The following is a 20,812-nucleotide window of genomic DNA, read 5'->3' as shown; positions in this document are numbered from 1 at the left end:
GGAGGATTTTGGGGGTTTTTTTGAGGGGATTTTGGGGTTTGGAGGGGCTCTGGGCTCCTTTTCGTGAGGGGAAAGTGGGGTCAGAAAGGGGAATTTTGGGGTGAGAAATGGAAATTTTGGGAAAAAACGTGAAATTTGGGAATTTTGGGAAAATGAGGGGGTTTTGAGTTCAAAAATAGGAATTTTGGGGGGATTTGGGGTTTTTTTGGGGGGGATTTCTGGGTTTCTGAGGGGGAAGTTAAGGGGGGATTTTGGGGTTTGGGGGAGGCCCGGGCTCCTTCCTGTGAGGGGAAAGTGGGGTCAGAGAGGGGAGTTTTGGGGTGAAAAACGGAAATTTTGGGAAAAAAATGGGAAATTTGGAGTGAAAATTGGGAATTTTGGGAAAAAAAGGGGAATTTTGGGGGATTTGGGGCTTTTTTGAGGGTTTTTTTTTGAGGGGACTTTGGGGTTTGGAGGGGCTCCGGGCTCCTTTTCGTGAGGGGAAAGTGGGGTCAGAAAGGGGAATTTTGGGGTGAGAAATGGAAATTTTGGGAAAAAACATGAAATTTGGGGTGAAAAATGGGAATTTTGGGAAAATGAGGGGGTTTTGAGTTGAAAAATGGGAATTTTGGGGGGATTTGGGGTTTTTTTGGGGGGGATTTCTGGGTTTCTGAGGGGGAAGTTAAGGGGGGATTTTGGGGTTTGGGGGAGGCCCGGGCTCCTTTTTGTGAGGGGAAAGTGAGGTCAGAGAGGGGAAATTTGGGGTGAAAAACGGAAATTTTGGGAAAAAATGGGAAATTTGGAGTGAAAATTGGGAATTTTGGGAAAAAACAGGGATTTGGGGGAATTTGGGGCTTTTTGGGGGAGGATTTTGGGGGTTTTTTTGAGGGGATTTTGGGGTTTGGAGGGGCTCCGGGCTCCTTTTCGTGAAGGGAAAGTGGGGTCAGAAAGGGGAATTTTGGGGTGAGAAATGGAAATTTTGGGAAAAAACGTGAAATTTGGGAATTTTGGGAAAATGAGGGGGTTTTGAGTTGAAAAATGGGAATTTTGGGGGGATTTGGGGTTTTTTTGGGGGGGATTTCTGGGTTTCTGAGGGGGAAGTTAAGGGGGGATTTTGGGGTTTGGGGGAGGCCCGGGCTCCTTTTTGTGAGGGGAAAGTGAGGTCAGAAAGGGAAATTTTGGGGTGAAAAATCGAAATAGTGGGTTAAAAATGGGAATTTTTGGAAAAATTTGGGGTTTTGAGGGGATTTGGGGGGAATTTCTGGGGTCTGAGGGGGTTCAGGGGGGATTTTGGGTGAGGGGGTTTGGGGTTTGGAGGAACTCCGGGCTCCTTTTTGTGAGGGGAAAGTGGGGTCAGATAGGGGAAATTTGGGGTTAAAAACAGGAATTTTGGGGTAAAAATGGGAATTTTGTGGTGAAAAACGGGAATTTTGGGAAATTTCAGGGGTTTTTTTGAGGGGATTTTGGGGAAATTTCAGGAGTCTGAGAGAGGTTAATTTGGGATGGATTTGGGGGTGTTTTAGGGATATTTTAGGACACTCACTGGGCACTGCTGTGGGAGGTTTTGGGGTTAATTTGGGATGGATTTTGGGGTTAATTTGGGATATTTTTGGGGTGAATTTGGGATATTTTAGTCACTCACTGAGCACTCCCAGCCGCCCCATGGCCCGGGGGCTGCCCCAGCGGGGGTTGGGCCCCGGCCCCGCTCAGCCCCGGCTCCGAGGAGCTGTCGGCGACCACCGAGCTGTAACCTGGGGGGAGAGAAAGGCCCCAAAATCACCAAAAAAGATAAAAAAACATCAAAATCACACCAAAAACACCAAAACCCAGCTGTAACCTGGGGAGAGAGAAAGGCCCCAAAATCACCAAAATCACCCCCGAAACACCAAAATAACCACCAAAATCACCCCAAAACCAACAAAATCACATCATAAACACCAAAATTAACCCCAAACCAACAAAACCACCCCAAAATAAACAAAACACATCCCCTCTCAGTTTCCCCAGTCACTCACTGGTGCCCCCAAGTCACTCCCAGTCCCTTCCAGTGCCCCCCAATCCCTGCCAGTCACTCACTGGTGTCTCCCCAGTCCCTCCCAGTGCTCCCCCAATCCCCTCCCAGTCACTCCCACTCCCCCTCATCCCCTCCCAGTGCCCCCCCAGTCACTCACTGGTGCCCTCCCATCCCCTCCCAGTCCCTCCCATCCCCTCCCAGTTCCCCCCAATCCCCTCCCAGTTCCCCCAGTCACTCACTGGTGTCTCCCCAATCCCCTCCCAGTCCCTCCCAGTCCCCCCCCAGTGCCCTCCAATCCCATCCCAGTCCCTCCCACTACCCTCCCCTCCCTCCCAGTCCCCCCCAGTCCCCTCCCAGTCCCCCCCATCCCCTCCCAGTCCCCTCCCAGTCCCTCCCAATCCCCTCCCAGTCCCTCCCAGTCCCCTCCCAGTCCCCCCCATCCCCTCCCAGTCCCCTCCCAGTCCCTCCCAATCCCCTCCCAGTCCCTCCCAGTCCCCTCCCAGTCCCCCCCAATCCCCTCCCAGTCCCTCCCAGTGCCCCCCCCATCCCCTCCCAGTGCCCCCTAGTCACTCACTGGTGTCTCCCCAGTCCCCCCCAGTCCCTCCCATCGCCGCCCAGTCCCTCCCAGTCACTCACTGGTGCCCCCCCATCCCCTCCCAGTCCCTTCCAGTGCCCCTCAATCCCCTCCCAGTCCATCCCAGTCCCTCCCAGTGCCCCCCCATCCCCTCCCATCCCCTCCCAGTGTCCCCCAGTCCCTCCCAGTCCCTCCCAGTGCCCCCCAGTCACTCACTGGTGGCCCCCCCGTTCTGTTTCCCGGCCTGCTGGGCGCTGGGGGGTCGGGGCTGGGGGGCGCTGGGGGGGGGCGCGGGCGGCGCCACGGCCTGGGCGTAGGGGGTGGGGGTGGGGGTGCTGGGGGGGTGCGACCCCCCCCCGCCGGCCCCTCCCCCTCCTTTGGGACCCCCCGAATTTTGGGGACCCCCCCCGGGGGTCTGGGGGCCACCCCCGGGTCCCCCCCCGGCGCCGGGGCCGTTGTTGAGGGGGGTGGGGGGGGCGGAGCTGGGGGGGGGAAGGGGGGAGGGGCGGCGGGGGAGGGGGCGTGGGGGTGGGGGGGGGGCTTGGCCCCGTTCTTGGCGGGAGACTGGAAGAGAAAAAGAGGGAATTGGTTAATTAATTAATGAGTTAATTGGTTAATTGGGGTGGTAATTTGGGCGGTTGGTTAATGAAAGCAGGGTCTCTTTAAAAATGGGAGGATCCATTGTAAAAATGGGGGGGGGACTTTATAAAATAGGGGAATTCCATTAAGAACGGGAGGATCCATTATAAAAATGGGGGGAGTAATGAAAAGGGGTCCTGTTAATGATGGGAGAATCCATTACCAAAATGGGGGGGGAGACCTTATAAAATACAGGAATGCCATTAATAATGGGAGGATCCATTATAAAAATGGGGGGGGGAAATGAAAGGGAGTCCCTTTAATGATGGGAGAATCCACTGTAAAAATGGAGGGGGGTCCCCGTTAATGGTGGGAGAATCCATTGTAAAAATGGGGGGGGGACATCTTATAAAATAGGAAGAATCCCTTTAATAATGGAAAGATCAATTATAAAAATGGGGGGGGGAACACCTTATAAAATAGGAGAAATTCCATTAAAAATGGGAGGATCCATTATCAAAATGGGGGGGAGACCTTAGGAAATAGCAGAATCTCATTAAAAATGGGAGAATACATTATCAAAATGGGGGGGGGCAATGAAAGGGGGTCTCATTAATGATGGGAGGATCCATTGTAAAAATGGGGGGGACACCTTATAAATACGGGAATCCCATTAAAAAAATGGGAGGATCCATTCTGAAAACAGAGGGGAGAGCCCCTAAAATGAGGGAGAGTCTTTAAAGAGGGTCCCATTAAAAATGGGAGGATCCATTATAAAAATAGGGGGAGACACCTTAAAATTGGGGGGAATTTATGGGGGGGTTCCCATTAAAAATGGGAGGATCCATTATAAAAATGGCGGAACACCCTAAAATTTTGGGGGGGGTTAAGAGGGATCCCCATTAAGAATGGAAGGATCCATTATAAAAATAGGGGGAAGACACCCCCTAAAATAGAGGGGAATTATGAGGAGGGGTCCCCAAAAAACTGGGAGGATCCATTATGAAATTGGGGGGGGTCTTTAAGAGGGATCCCCCATTATAAATGGGAAAATCCATCATGAAAATGGGGGGAGACCTATAAAAAATGGGAGAATCCATTATTAAAAAAAGGGGGAACATCTCCTAAAATGGGAGAATCCACTGCGAAAATAGGGGGGGACAAACCCTAAATAAGGGGGGATTTAAAGAGGGGAATCAAACTGATAAAGGGAAGGGGGTGACCCCCAGAATTGGGGACCCCTCCCCAAAATTTCGGGGCTCCCCCCCCTCACCTGTCCCACCTCGCTGTCGGTGGAGCGGCCGCGCTTTTTGTCGTCCTCTGAATTCTCCTGGGGGGGAAAAGAGGGGAAAAACGGGGTCAGGGGGACCCAAAATTGGAATTTTGGGTGGTTTTTGGTGTTTTAAGGAGATTTTTGGGGAGTTTTGGGAGGATTTTGGAGTGATTTTGATGTTTAAAGGAGATTTTTGGGAGGATTTTGGGTGATTTTTGGTGTTTTAAGGAGAATTTTGGTGTTTTAAGGAGATTTTTGGGGTGTTTTGAGATGACCTTGGGTGATTTTGGTCTTTTAAGGAGATTCTTGGGGAATTTTGGGAGGATTTTGGGTGATTTTTGATGTTTCAAGGAGATTTTTGGGAGGTTTTGAGATGAGTTTGGGTGATTTTTGGTGTTTTAAGGAGATTTTTGGGAGTATTGAGGGTGATTTTGGTGTTTTAAGGAGATTTTTGGGAGGATTTTGGGTGATTTTTGGTGTTTTAAGGAGAATTTTGGTGTCTTAAGGAGAATTTTGGGAGGTTTTGAGATGATTTTGGGGTGATTTTTGGTGTTTCCAGGAGATTTTTGGGAGGATTTTGGATAATTTTGGTGTTTTAAGGAGATATTTGGGAGGATTTTGGGTGATTTTCATGTTTTAAGGAGATTTTTGAGAGGATTTTGGATAATTTTGGTGTTTTAAGGAGACTTTTGGGGTGTTTTGAGTGTTTTTTGGTGTTTTAAGGGAATTTTTGGGGTGTTTGGAGATGATTTTGGATACTTTGGGGTGAATTTTGGTGTTTTAGGAAGATTTTTGGGGCATTTAGGGAGGATTTTGGGTGATTTTTGGGGTTTTAAGGAGATTTTTGGGAGGATTTTGGGGTGGTTTTGGTGTTTTAAGGAGATTTTTGGGGCATTTAGGGAGGATTTTGGGTGATTTTGGTGTTTTAAGGAGATTTTTGGGGTATTTATGGAGGACTGGAGAATTTTGGGAATTCTGAGCTGGTTTTGGGGGTTGGGTTTAGGTGGTTTTGGGGTATTTTGGGGTGGTTTGAGTTAATTTAGGGTTTTTTTGGGATGATTTTCAAGTGTGTTGAGGATATTTTGGGATATTTTAGGATATTTTTAGGATATTTTGGAATATTTTGGGGTCTCACTCACAGCATTTGCAGCTGGGCTGGGAGCAATGGAGGTTTTTTGAATATTCAGAATATTTTTAGGATATTTTAGGATATTTTAGGATTTCACTCACAGCATTTGCAGCAGGGCTGGGGGGAATTGGGGAGCTGGAGGTGGTTGATGTTTTTAGGATATTTTTAGGATATTTTAGGATATTTTAGGATATTTTGGGGTGTCACTCACAGCATTTGCAGCAGGGCTGGGGGGAATTGGGGAGCTGGAGGTGGTCGATGTGGGGGTGCTGCTGCTCTGGTTGAAGATCTCGTCCTCCATCTGGGAGTGGCTGGGGGGGGACGTGGCCACCAGAGCCTGGGCTGGGGGGACACAAAGAGCACAGAGGGGTCACTGTGAGCATCCCCCCCACCCAAAATCCCCACCAAACCCCCCCAGCACACCTCAAACAATTCCCATCTCCAAACTCCATTTTCATCCCCAAAAAAACCCACCTGTGTCCCAAGAAATCTGAAAAAAATCCCGATTTTTCTCCCAGAAAATCCCATTTTTCCCAATCTCCCATTTCCCTCCCCAAATCCTTTTTTCCCCACATTTTTTCCATTTTTTCCAGTTTCCAGCCCATTTTTTTCCCACTATCCAATTTTTTTCTTATTTCCCTCCCATTTTCTTCCCTCTTCCTACTTTCCCCTCCCTCATTTTCCTGCCAATTTTCCCACCCATTTTCCCCATTTTCCTCTCCATTTTTTCCCTGTTTTTCCATCTCTTTTTCCCCAATTTTCTGGTTTTTTACCCTTTTTCCACCCATTCCCCCACTTTCTTCCATTTTTTCCTCATTTCCCCCCATTTCCATCCTGCTTTTCCCCATTTCTCCCTGTTTTTCCCCATTTCCATCCTTCTTTTTCCCATTTTCTCCCCATTCTGCCCCATTTTTTCCCATTTCCTCCCCATTTTCCCCATTTCCATCTTGCTCTTCCCCATTTCCTCCCCATTTTTCCCATTTCCTCCCCATTTCCCCCCATTTTTTTCCATTTTCTCCCCATTTTTCCCCATTTCCCCCCATTTTCCAACCATTTCCCCCCATTTTCTCCCCATTTCCCCCCTTCCCTCCATTTTATCCCATTTCCCCCAATTTTCCCCATTTCCATCTTGCTTTTCCCCACTTCCCCTCCATTTTTCCCCATTTCCCCCCCATTTTTCCCCATTTTCTCCCCATTTTTTCCCCATTCCCCCACTGTTTTCCCCATTTTTCCCCATTTCCACCCCATTTCTCCCCATTCCAACCCCTTTTCCCCATTTTTCCCCATTTTTTCCCATTTTCTCCCCATTTTTCCCCATTTCCATCCTGTTTTTCCCTCTTTTCTCCCCATTTTTTCCCCATTTCCCCCCCCATCCCCTCTCCCTACGGATGTCATCCAGGTCCAGATCATCGTAGAGGAACTCATTCTCCTCGAAATCAGGCTCCTGGCAGGAATCCACATAATATTCCACATCATCCTTGAGCTTCCTGACGGGGTCCACGGGGATGGAGTCGTTGTCCAGCATGCGCAGCAGCGTCTCCAGCATGCGCACGTGGAAGCGGTGCCGCTCCACCTGCCGCTTCAGCGCCTCGATGCGGTCCTGCTTCTGGGGGGAGAAAGGGGACAAGTGGGAAAAGTGGGGAAAAATGGGGAAAAAGGGGAAAAATGGGGAAAAATGGGGTCAGGGGGAGGTGGGAGTGGGGAGGGGATGGGGATCGATCACTGGGATTGAGGCCTCAAACATGGCGGCGCTTTGGGGCCTGGATCCAGGTCTGATTCTGAGGGCAAAAATTGGGGGAAAAAGGGGAAAAATGGGAAAAATGGAGAAAAAACGGAAAAATGGGGTCAGGGGGAGGTGAAAGTGGGGAGGGGATGGGGGTTGACCGCTGGGATTGAGGCCTCAAACGTGGTGGCACTTTGGGGCCTGGATTGCAGCCTAATTCTGAGAAGAAAAATGGAGGGAAAAGGGAAAAAATGTGGAAAATGGGGAAAAATGGGGTCAGGGGCAGGTGGGAGTGGGGACGGGATTGGGATCGACCGCTGGGATTGAGGCCTCAAATGTGGGAGTGATGGCACCTTGGGGCCTGGAGTGTGGCCTAATTCTGAGGGCAAAAATGGGGAGAAAAAAGGGGAAAAAGGGGAAAAAATGTGGAAAACGGATAAAAATGGGGTAAACAGGGAAAATGAGGTCAGAGGCAGCTGGTAGTGGCGAGGGGATTTGGAATGGGGTTGACTGGGATTGATCACTGGGATTGAGGCCTCACAGGTGGGGGCACTTTGAGGCCTTGATTGTGGCCTAATTCTGAGGGGAAAAATGGAGGGAAAATGGGGAAAAAAGGGAAAAAATGGGAAAAAATGTGAAAAATGGATAAAAATGGGGAAAACAAGGAAAATTAGGTCAGAGGCAGTTGGTAGTGGTGAGGGGATTAGGATTGGGATTGATTTAGGATTGACCGCTGGGATTGAGGCCTCACAGGGGGAGAGGCTTTGGGGCCTGGATTGTGGCCTAATTCTGAGGGGAAAAATGGAGGGAAAATGGGAAAAATGTGGAAAATGGGGGAAAATGGGGAAAAAGGGGAAAAATGGGGACAAAGGGGAAAAATGGGGTCAGGGGGAGGTGGGAGTGGGGAGGGGATTGGGATCGACCACTGGGATTGAGGCCTCAAATGTGGCGGCACTTTGGGGCCTGGAGCGCGGCCTAATTCTGAGGGGAAAAATGGAGGGAAAATGGGAAAAAATGTGGAAAATGTGGAAAAATGTGGAAAAATGGGGAAAAATGGGGAAAAAGGGGAAAAATGGGGTCAGGGGGAGGTGGGAGTGGGGAGGGGATTGGGGTTGATCACTGGGATTGAGGCCTCACAAGGGGGGGTGCTTTGGGGCCTGGATTGCGGCCTAATTCTGAGAGGAAAAATGGGGAGAAAAAAGGGGAAAAAGGGGAAAAAATGTGAAAAATGGATAAAAATGGGGCAAACAGGGAAAATTAGGTCAGAGGCGTTTGATAGTGGTGAGAGGATTTGGAATGGGGTTGACTGGGATTGATCACTGGGATCGAGGCCTCACAGGTGGGGGCACTTTGAGGCCTTGATTGTGGCCTAATTCTGAGGGGAAAAATGGAGGAAAAATGGGAAAAAATGGAAAAACATGGGAAAAATTGATAAAAATGGGGAAAACAAGGAAAATTAGATCAGAAGCAGTTGGTAGTGGTGAGGGTATTGAGATTGATTGGGATCGATCACTGGGATTGAGGCCTCACAGGTGGGGTGGGAGAGGCTTTGGGGCCTGGATTGTGGCCTAATTCTGAGGGGAAAAATTGAGGGAAAATGGGGAAACATGGGAAAAATTGATAAAAATGGGGAAAAAAAGGAAAATAAAACCAGAAGCATTTGGTAGTGGTGAGGGGATTGGGATTGGGATTGACTTGGGGTTGACCACTGGGATTGAGGCCTCAAATGCAGGAGTGGGAGAGGCGGCGCTTTGGGGCCTGGATTTTGGCCTAATTCTGAGGGGAAAAATAAAGAAAAAAAGGGAAAAAATGGGAAAAATTGGGAAAGTGGGGTCAGAGATCTTAAAAAAAAAATAAAGGATAATTGGGAATTGGGCAGAATCCAAGGGAATGGGGTCAGGGGTTTGTGGGATCCCCCGGGATTGAGGCCTCACAGGTGGGGGCGCTTTGGGGCCTGGATTGTGGCCTAATTCTGAGAGGAAAAATTGGGAGAAAAAAAGGAAAAAATGGGAAAAAATGTGAAAAATAGAGAAAAATGAGGAAAACAGGGAAAATGAGGTCAGAGGCATTCAATAGTGGTGAGGGAATTTGGAATAGGGTTGACTGGGACTGACTGCTAGGATTGAGGCCTCAAATGTGGTGGCGCTTTGGGGCCTGGATTGTGGCCTAATTCTGAGGGGAAAAATGAGGGGAAAATGGAAAAAAATAGGAAAACATGGGAAAAATTGAGAAAAATGGAGAAAAAATGGGGAAAAACATGAAAAATGTGGTCACGGGGAGGTGGGAGTGGGGAGGGGATGGGGATCGATCGCTGGGATTGAGGCCTCAAATATGAGGGCGCTTTGGGGCCTGGAGCGTGGCCTAATTCTGAGGGGAAAAATTGAGTGAAAAAGGGGAAAAAAGGGAAAAAATGGGAAAAAAATGTGAAAAATGGAGAAAAACGGGGAAAACAGGGAAAATGAGGTCAGAGGCAGTTGTAGTGGTGAGGGAATTTGGAATGGGGTTGACTGGGATTGATCACTGGGATTGAGGCCTCACAGGTGGGGGCACTTTGAGGCCTTGATTGTGGCCTAATTCTGAGAAGAAAAATGGAGAGAAAAAGGGAAAAAATGGCAAAAATGAGGAAAAATGAGAAAAAAGGGGTCAGAGATCCTTTAAAAAAAATAAAGGATCACTGGGAATTAGGCAGAATCCAAGGGAATGGGGTCAGGGGTTTGTGGGATCCCCCGGGATTGAGGCCTCGCACGTGGTGGTGCTTTGAGGCCTGGATTGCGGCCTAATTCTGAGGGGAAAAATCAGGAAAAAAGGGAAAAAATTGGAAAAATGGGGTGAGAAATCCTTTAAAAAAAAAAAAGGATCACTGGGAATTTGGCAGAATCTAAGGGAATGGGGTCAGGGATCTGTGGGATTTTTGAGGTAATTTTGGTGTAATTTTTGGGAAGATTTTGGGGTGACTTTTGGGCTAATTTTGGGATTTTTTGGATAATTTTGGGATAATTTTCAGGTAATTTTGTGGTGATTTTTGGGTAATTTTGGGAAGATCTTGGGATAATTTTGTTGTAATTTCTGGGATAATTCTGGGATTTTTTGGATAATTTTGTGAATAATTTTTGGGTGATTTTTTGGATAATTCTGAGTGATTTTGGGAATAACTTTGGGGTGAGTTTTAGAAAGATTTTGGGATAATTTTAGGGTAACTTTGGAATAACTTTGGGATAATTTTTGGGATTATTTTGGGATAATTTTGGGACAATTTTGGGACAATTCTTTGGATAATTTTTTAGGCTAATTTTGGCATAATTTTAGGATAATTTTGGAGTAATTTTTGAGATAATTCCGGATAACTTCGGGCTAATTTTGGGATAATTTCTTGGAGAATTTTTTAGGTAATTTTGGGACAATTCTGGGATAATTTTGGGGGGATTTTTGGGGTGATTTTTAGGAAGATTTTAATTTCAGGGTGATTTGAGGGGATTTTTGGGTTAATTTTGGAATAATTTGGGCTAATTTTAGGGTGATTTTTAGGAAAATTTTGGGATAATTTTGCTGTGATTTTTCGGATAATTTTGGGGTGAATTTTTTCATAATTTTAGGATAATTTTAGGATAATTTTAAGATAATTTTGGGACAATTTTGGGCACTCACATCCTTGTCCCCCTTCTTCTTGCGGGTTTGCACCGACAGCGACTCCACCTCGCTCTCAAACTGATCCACCTGCATGTTCAGGGTGTCGATCGTGCTCTGGGACCAAAAAAACAGAAAAAAAAAAAGATTTTTATCAGAAAAAACCAAAAAAACCAAATTCAGCACCCACACAAATAAATAAAAGCATTGTAGAAAAAATCCCAATTTTTACAGCAAAAAAATCCCAATTTTTACAGCAAAAAACCCTGATTTTTATCAGAAAAAAACCCTAATTTTTATAGAAAAAAAACCCTGATTTTTATCAGAATAAAAACCACAAAAACCAAATTCAGCACTCACAGCAAATAAAATCATTGCACAAAAAATCCTAATTTTTTCAGAAAAAAACCCCCATTTTTTACAAGGAAAAAAATAAATGTTGTGAGAAAAAAAACTGATTTTTACCAGAAAAAAACCCACAATTTTTATGAGAAAAACCCCAATTTTTTTCTAAAACACCCAAATTATTACCAGAGAAAATCTCCAGTTTTTATGACAAAAAAACCCAGATATTTACTAGAAAAAAAAATTTTATGAACACCTGATTTTTACGAGCAAAAAAACCCAATTTCTATAAGAAAAAACCCTGATTTTTATGAGAAAAAAACTCAAATTTTATGAGAAAAAAACCCCCAATTTTTATGAGAAAAAAACTGAGTTTTATAAGAAAATTCCTGATTTTTACCACAAAAAAACTCTCAAATTTTTATGAGAAAAAAACCTGATTTTTACCAGAAAAAGACCACATTTTTAATGAGAAACAAAAGATTTTTTACCAAAAACCTCCCCAAATTTTTATGAGAAAACCCTGGATTTTTATAGTAAAAAACCTGATTTTTACCAGAAAAAAAACCCAATTTTTTAGCACAAAAAACCCCCAATTTTAAAGAGAAAAAAACCAAATTTTTTTCTGAAAAACCCAATTTTTATGAGAAAAAATCTGATTATTTTTCCACAAAAAAGCCCAATATTTTTTTGAAAAACCCAATTTTTATGAGAAAAAATCTGATTTTTTTCCACAAAAAACCTCCAATTTTTATGAGAAAAAAACTCATTTTTACCAGAAAAAAACCATTTTTTTCCCTAAAAACTCCAGATTTTTACCACAAAAAAACCCAATTTTATTTTTTTTAATTTTTTTTGCTGTTTTTGAGGAACATTTTGGATTTTTTGGGGTCTCACCGTGAGCCACTGGCCGACCTCCTCCTTCTCCTTCTGCGCGGGGTCGACTTTCTGCGCCAGCCCCAGCCCCTCCTTGCTGTAAGCCTTGGTCTTGGTCTCCCTCTCCACCACCTTGAACCTCTCCATTTGCTAAAAAAAAATTAAATTTTAAATTTAGAATGGGTTAAAAATAACAAAAATCAAATTTTCATTAAAAAATCCGAATTTAGAATGGGTTAAAAATACAAAAAATTCAATTTTTCACAGAAAAATCCGAATTTGAAATGGTCAAAAATTTAATTTTCCAACCTTGAACCTCTCCATTTGCTAAAAAAAAAAATAAAATTTAAATTTAGAATAGGTTAAAAATAACAAAAATCAATTTTTCACAAAAAAATCCAAATTTAAAATGGTTAAAAATTCGATTTTCCACCCAAAATCTGAATTTAGAATGGTTAAAAATTCAATTTTCCACCCTTGAACCTCTCCATTTGCTAAAAAAAAATAAAATTTAAATTTAGAATGGGTTAAAAATAATAAAAATCGATTTTTCACTAAAAAATCCCAATTTAGAATGGGTTAAAAATAACAAAAATCAAATTTTCACTAAAAAATCCAAATTTAAAATGGTTAAAAATTCAATTTTCCACCCTTGAACCTCTCCACTTGCTAAAAAAAAAATAAAATTTAAATTTAGAATGCGTTAAAAATAATAAAAAAATCAATTTCCCATTAAAACTCCAATATATAGAATGGGTAAAAAATCAATTTTCCACCCAAAATCCAAATTTAAAATGGTTAAAAATTTAATTTTCCACCCTTGAACCTCTCCATTTGCTAAAAAAAATCAAAATTTAAATTTAGAATGGGTTAAAAATAACAAAAATCAATTTTTCATTAAAAAATCCCACTTTAGAATGGGTTAAAAATAACAAAAATGAAATTTTCACTAAAAAATCCAAATTTAGAATGGGTTAAAAATAAAAAAAATTTCAAATTTCCAGAAAAATTTCACATTTAGGATGTGTTAAAAATAAAACAAAATCGATTTTTCATCTAAAATCCCCATTTTTAAAAAATTTCTCCATTTTTCTCCCATTTTTTACCAAAATTTCCAATTTTCAATATTTTTATTTTTGCCCAAAATCCCCATTTTTCACCCCATTTTTACAGTTTCTATCAGTTATCAATTATCCCACATTTAGCATTTTTATTTTTAACCAAAATCCCCATTTCTAAAAATCCCCATTTTCCCAAAAATTCCCTTTTTTATCCCATTTTTTCCCAAATTCCCCATTTTTAACATTTTTATTTTTCACCAAAATCCCCATTTTTAACCCCATTTTTACAGTCTCTGTCACTTTCCTCTTCTCTATAATTTTATTCAATATTTAATATTTTTATTTTTGCCCAAAATCCCCATTTTTAGCCCCATTTTTTTCAGCTGTTCCCATATTTTATATTTTTATTTTTGCCCAAAATCCCCATTTTTCACCCCATTTTTACAGTCTCTATCAGTTTCCTGTTCTCTATCAGTTGTTATAATTTTCAATATTTTTATTTTTGCCCAAAATTCCCATTTTTCACCCCATTTTTACAGTTTCTATCAGTTTCCTGTTCTCTATCAGTTGTTATAATTTTCAATATTTTTATTTTTGCCCAAAATCCCCATTTTTCACCCCAAACTCACAGTCTCTGTCAGTTTCCTGTTCTCTATCAGTTGTTATAATTTTCAATATTTTTATTTTTGCCCAAAATCCCCATTTTTCACCCCATTTTTACAGTCTCTGTCAGTTTCCTGTTCTCCATAATTTTTTTCAATTTTCAATATTTTTATTTTTGCCCAAAATCCCCATTTTTCACCCCATTTTTACAGTCTCTATCACTTTCCTGTTCTCTATAATTTTTTCCAATATTTAATATTTTTATTTTTGCCCCAAATCCCCATTTTTAGCCCCATTTTTACAGTTTCTATCAGTTTCCTGTTCTCCATAATTTTTTTCAATTTTCAATATTTTTATTTTTACCAAAATCCCCATTTTTAGCCCCATTTTTTTCAGCTGTTCCCATATTTAATATTTTTATTTTTGCCCAAAATCCCAGTTTTTATCCCATTTTTACAGTCTCTATCAGTTTCCTGTTCTCTATCAGCTGTTCCAATATTTAATATTTTTATTTTTGCCCAAAATCCCAGTTTTTAACCCCATTTTTACACTCTCTATCAGTTTCCTGTTCTCTATCAGTTGTTGTAATTTTCAATATTTTTATTTTTGCCCAAAATCCCCATTTTTAGCCCCATTTTTACAGTCTCTGTCAGTTTCCTATTCTCCATAATTTTTTTCAATTTTCAATATTTTTATTTTTTACCAAATTTCCCATTTTTCACCCCATTTTTACAGTCTCTGTCAATTTCCTGTTCTCCATAATTTTTTTCAATTTTCAATATTTTTATTTTTGCCCAAATTTCCCATTTTTCACCCCATTTTTACACTCTCTATCAGTTTCCTGTTCTCTATCAGTTGTTATAATATTTAATATTTTTATTTTTGCCCAAAATCCCCATTTTTCACCCCAATCTCACAGTTTCTATCAATTTCCTGTTCTCTATCAGTTGTCTCTTGTCCTTGATCTCGTTGGACGCCACCCATGTCTTGATCTGGTCCCGCAGCCGCTGGGGGGAAAGAAATAAAAAATTTACCCGAAATTTACCCAAAATTCACCCAAAAAATTCAAAATTTACCCAAAATCATCCAAAATTAACCCAAAATTGACCCAATATCATCCAGAATTAACCCAAAATTTACCCAAAACCACCCAAAATTTATCCAAAATCATCCAAAATTTACCAAAAATTTATCCAAAATCATCCAAAATTAACCCAAAAATGTCCCAAGAACATCCAAAATTTACCCAAAATTTACCCAAAACCACCCAAAATTAATCCAAAATCATCCAAAATTTACCAAAAATTTACCCAAAATGTCCCAAAAACACCCAAAATTAACCTAAAATTATCCCAAAATTATCCAAAATTACCCCAAAATTGACCCAAAAAAATCCAAAATCAACCCAAAGTATCCAAAAATAACCCAAAATTAACCCAAAATGCCCCCAAAACACCCAAAAAATACCCAAAATCTACCCAAAATCATCCAAAATTTACCCAGAAAACACCCAAAATTAACCCCAAAAATCCAAAATTAACCCAAAAATGTCCCAAAAAACTCCAAAATGAACCCAAAATTTACCCAAAATAACCCAAAATTTACCCATAATTAACCCAAAACCACCCAAAATTAATCCAAAATCATCCAAAATTAACCCAAAATTTACCCAAAATGTCTCAAAATCATCCAAAATTTACCAAAAATTGACCCAAAATATCCAAAATTTACCCCAAATCAGCCAAAATTTACCCAAAATGCCCCAAAAACACCCAAAATTAACCCCAAAAATCCAAAATTAACCCAAAATCATCCAAAATTTACCCAGAAAACACCCAAAATTTACCCAAAATCACCCAAAATTAATCCAAAATCATCCAAAATTTACCAAAATTTACCCAAAATGTCCCAAAAACACCCAAAATTAACCCAAAATTATCCAAAATTTACCCAAAATTGACCCAAAAAAATCCAAAATCAACCCAAAATATCCAAAAAAAACCCAAAAGACACCCAAAATTTACCCAAAATGCCCCAAAAACACCCAAAATTTACCCAAAAAACACTCAAAATTGACCCAAAACATCCAAAATTAACCCAAAATTTACCCAAAAACCACCCAAAATTTACCAAAATACACCCAAAATTTACCCAAAATTAATTCAAAATTAACCCAAAATTAATCCAAAAAATACCCAAAAACCATCCAAAATTAACCCAAAATTTACCCAAAAAACATCAAAAAACCACCCAAAATTTACCCAAAATGTCCCAAAACTAACTCCAAAAACACCCAAAATTAACCCAAAATTTACCCAAAATTTACCCAAAATTTACCCAAAATTTACCCAAAATTAACCCAAAAAACACCCAAAATTTACCCCAAAACATCCAAAATTAACCCAAAAAATACCCAAAATTTACCCAAAAAAATCCAAAATACACCCAAAATTTACCCAAAATTAACCCAAAAAACACCCAAAAAATACCCCAAATAAACCCAAAATTAATCCAAAAAATACCCAAAAACCATCCAAAATTAACCCAAAGTTTACCCAAAAAACATCCAAAAAACTCCCAAAATTTACCCAAAATGTCACAAAATTAACCCAAAATTCACCCAAAATTCAACCAAAAAATACCCAAAATTAACCCAAAATTAACCCAAAAAATACCCAAAACCCATCCAAAATTAACCCAAAATTTATCCAAACTGTCCCAAAATTAACTCCAAAAACACCCAAAATTAACTCAAAATTTACCCAAAATTAACCCAAAATTTACCCAAAATTAACCCAAAAAATACCCAAAATTAACCCAAAATTAATCCAAAAATATCCTCAAAAATATCCCAAAATATCCCCAAATCAACCCAAAAATGTCCCAAAATGTCCCAAAATCAACCCAAAAATAACCCCAGAAAAGTCCCAAAATCAACCCAAAATCACCACAAAAATGTCCAAAAATAAAAAAATTTTGGGAAATTTTTATGGAATTTTTGGGAAATTTTTGTGGGAATTTTGGGGAATTTTTGGGAAATTTTTGTGAGAATTTTTGGGAAATTTTTGGGGAATTTTTGAGGAATTTTTGTGAATTTTTTATGGGATTTTCTGGGATTTTTGTGGGATTTTTAGGAAATCTTTATGGGATTTTTCTGGGATTTTGGAGTTCTAGAACCCCCCAAAAATTTGGATTTTCCCAATTTCCCCATTTTTATACCCAAAAAAACTTCTGGGATTGCAAAGGGGGAAATTTGTGGGGGATCCAAAAAAAAAATTTGGGAGAATTTTGTGGGATTTTTGGAATTTTTTGTGGGATTTTTTTGGAAACTTCTGTGGGATTTTGGGGAATTTTTAGGAGATTTTTGGAGAATTTTTGTGGGAATTTTAGGAAATTTTTGTGGGAATTTTGGGGAATTTTTGGGAAATTTTTAGGGAAGTTTTGAGAAAATTTTGGGAAATTTTTAGAGGATTTTTAACAAATTTTTGTGGGATTTTGGAGAATTTTTGGAGAATTTTTTGTGGGAATTTTTGAGGAATTTTTGTGAATTTTTTGTGGGATTTTTGTGGGATTTTTCTGGAATTTTTCTGGGATTTTGGTGTTCCAGAACCCCCCAAAAATTTGGATTTTCCCAATTTCCCCCTTTTTCACCCCAAAATCAACACCTGCAGTTTCTTGATCTCCTTTTTCAGGTCAGCCTCGTATTTCTCCTTCTGGTTGGCGTTGGCGGCGTTGTGGAGCTGGGGAAAAGAAAATAAAAATAAATTTTGGGGTTTTTTGGGGTTTTTTTGGGTTTTGGGGGGGATTTTTGGGGATTTTTTGGGGATTTTTGGGGAATTTTTGGGTATTTTTGCGAATTTTTTGGGGATTTTTTGGGGGTTTTTGAGGTCAGAGATTTGGGATTTTTGGGGGGAATTTTTGGGATTTTTCAGGGGGGATTTTGGGGTTTTGGGGAGGGGAAAATTTGGGGATTTTTTTTAGGGAGATGTTGGGGTTTTTTTTGGGGGTTTCCCCCCCTCACCTTCTGCCAGATGTCCTCGAACTGCTCCACCCCCTCCGACACCTTCTTGAGGCACCTGTCAATCTCACCTGGGGGCGGGGCAAAGGGACAGCCAATCAGAGCCAAGCATGGGCCACACCCACAGCCCCACAGCCAATCAGAACTGAGAATGGGCCACACCCACAGCCAATCAGAGCCAAGTAGAGGCCACACCCAGCACTCAACAGCCAATCAGAGCTGAGCATTAACCACACCCACAGCACCACAGCCAATCAGAACTGAGCATGGGCCACACCCAGCACTCAACAGCCAATCAGAGCCTTCCTCTGACCACACCCAGAGCCCCACAGCCAATCAGAGCCTCCCTCTGACCACACCCAGCACTCAACAACCAATCAGAGCCTCCCTCTGACCACACCCAGCACTCAATAGCCAATCAGAGCCTCCCTCTGACCACACCCAGAGCCCCACAGCCAATCAGAGCCTCCCTCTGACCACACCCAACTCCACGTGATCGGTCCCAGCCAATCAGAGCTGGCCCCGCCCCCAGGTCCCCTCACCTTGCAGCTTCCTCTTGTCGGCCATCTTGGGGGGCTCTCGGCATCCCCTCGGGGGGCGCCTGCTGGGGAGGGGGGGATGGAGGGAGGGTCAGGACCCCCAAAATCCTCCTGAGACCCCAAATCCCCCTCAGACCCCACCCAGGACCCCCCCAAATCCTCCTGAGACCCCAAATCCCCCTCAGACCCTGCCCAGGACCCCCCAAATCCTCCTGAGACCCCAAATCTCCCTCAGATCCCAACCAGGACCCCCCAAATCCCCCTGAGACCCCAAATAGACTCCTACAGACCCCCACAGACCCCTATAGGGACCTATAGACGCCATACAAAACCCCTATAGATCCCCACAGAACCCAATGAACTCCTACAGCTCCCTACACGGACCTATAGACCCCCATAGACCCCCACAGACCCCTATAGGGACCTATAGATGCCATACAGAACCCCTATAGAGCCCCACAGAACCCCTATAGATCCCACAGAACCCAATGGACTCCAACAGACCCCTATAGGGACCTATAGATGCCATACAGAACCCCTATAGATGCCATACAGAGCTCCTATAGATCCCACAAAACCCCTACAGATCCCACAGAACCCAATAAACTCCTACAGCTCCCTATACGGACCTATAGACCCCCACAGACCCCTACAGGGACCTATAGATACCATACAGAACCCCTATAGAGCCCCACATAACCCCTACAGATCCCACAGAACCCAATGGACTCCAACAGACCCCTATAGGGATCTATAGACCCTATACAGAGCCCCTATAGATCCCCAGACCCTATACAGAGCCCCTACAGACTCACACAGAAACCCATTAAGCTCTACAGACCCTATATAGAGCCCCTATAGACCCCCACAGAGCCCCTACAGACCCCAATGGACCCCTATAGGGACCTATAGACCCCTCAGAGAGCCCCTATAGACCCCCAAAGAACCCAACAGACCTCTATAGGGACCTATAGACCCTCAGTGGACTGCTATAGACACCCACAGATACCCTATAGACCTCATACAGAAACCCTATAAATCCCAACAGACCCCTATAGGGACCTATAGACCCCCAAAGAACCCAATGGCCCCCTACTGACCCCATATAGAGCCTCTACAGATCCCCATAGAACCCAATGGATGCCTATAGAGTCCATACAGAGCCCCTACAGACCCCCATAAAAGACAATGGACTCCTATAGAACCCATAAACAGCTCCTATAGATCTCAGTGCATCCCTATAGACCTTTATAGGGACCTATAGACTCCCATAGAAACCAATGGACCCCCATAGATCCCATATAGAACCCCATACAGAATCCCTCTAGAACCCAATAGACTCCTAAAGACACCTATAGGGACCTATAGACCCCCACAGAATCCAATGGACCTTTATAGATACCCTAGAGGCCTCATACAGAGCCCCTATAGGGACCCACAGACCCCCCATAGAACCCAACAGAACCCTACAGGGATCTATAAATACCATACAGAGCCCCTATAGACTCTGCATAAGCCCCTATAGCCCCTATAAACCTGCACACACCTCTATAGTCCCTACAAACCCTGCACACACCCCTATAGACGCTGCACAGGGCCCTATAGGCCTATAAACCCCAACGATGCCCTAAATCCCCTACAGACCCCTACAGGCCCCTATAAACCTTAACGATGCCCTACATCCCCTATAGAACCCATAAACCCTACACAGACCTCAACAGCGCCTATAAACCCTGCACAGATTCCTACAGACCCTTCACACACCCCTATAGGCCCCTACAGACCCTAACGATGCCCGACATCCCCTATAGGCCCCTATAAACCCTTCATACACCCCTATAAACCCCAAGGATGCCCTACATCCCCTATAGACCCCTACAGGCCCCTACAAACCCTAACGATGCCCTACATCCCCTATAGGCCCTTATAGACCCTAACGATGCCCTATATCGCCTATAGACCCTTCACACACCCCTATAGACCCCCGTGCCCCCCCCACCCCCGAGGCCTCCCCTCAGCACCGCCCCCCCCCTCACCCCAACCCCCCCTCAGGGCCCTCCCGGCCCCGCCGCTCCTCCCCGCCCCCTCCTCCGCCCGCGCTCACCGGAGGCTCGCGAGGCGGCCCAGGCGCGCCCGGCCGGCCGGGGAATGGCGAGAATGTCGCGATACTATCGCGATAGCGTCGCGACTCGCGGGGGTCGCCGCCGCCGCTGCCGCCTTTCCCCGCCCCCCCCTTTCGCTCAGCGCCGACACGGCCTCAGCGGCATCCAAGATGGCGGCGGCTCCCTCAGGCCGTCGCCCCGCCCCGTCCGCGCTGTCCGCCCCGCAGCGCGCTCCTATTGGACGAACGGCGCGCCCGTCAGCGGACGGAGCGCTGTGATTGGCCAAAAGCAGAGAAGGGCGGGATGGCGCGCGCCGCTGTCAATCAAAGCATCCCCGCACGCTGATTGGCGGCGCTGTGTTTATAGCGGAAAA

At 43.3% G+C, this 20,812-nt stretch overlaps 1 protein-coding gene across 1 annotated transcript in view; it reads right to left on the bottom strand.

Moving 5' to 3' along the window:
- CNOT3 (CCR4-NOT transcription complex subunit 3) overlaps positions 1-20,619 on the bottom strand; it is a 35,611-nt gene extending 14,992 nt beyond the window's left edge. Inside the window, 13 exon segments of the mRNA XM_033084031.2 lie at positions 1,622-1,730; positions 2,784-2,997; positions 3,000-3,131; positions 4,420-4,476; positions 5,760-5,890; positions 6,935-7,154; positions 10,917-11,012; positions 12,138-12,266; positions 14,698-14,787; positions 17,446-17,520; positions 17,802-17,869; positions 18,341-18,402; positions 20,442-20,619. Coding sequence (XP_032939922.1) covers positions 1,622-1,730; positions 2,784-2,997; positions 3,000-3,131; positions 4,420-4,476; positions 5,760-5,890; positions 6,935-7,154; positions 10,917-11,012; positions 12,138-12,266; positions 14,698-14,787; positions 17,446-17,520; positions 17,802-17,869; positions 18,341-18,365 — 1,346 coding nt within the window. The 5' untranslated portion in view covers positions 18,366-18,402; positions 20,442-20,619.
- Between the last annotated feature and the right edge of the window lie 193 nt (positions 20,620-20,812).

Source organism: Catharus ustulatus, chromosome 35 (assembly GCF_009819885.2).
Source record: "Catharus ustulatus isolate bCatUst1 chromosome 35, bCatUst1.pri.v2, whole genome shotgun sequence".
Classification (NCBI taxonomy): Eukaryota; Metazoa; Chordata; class Aves; order Passeriformes; family Turdidae; genus Catharus; species Catharus ustulatus.
This window is presented reverse-complemented; position numbering and strand designations above follow the sequence as displayed.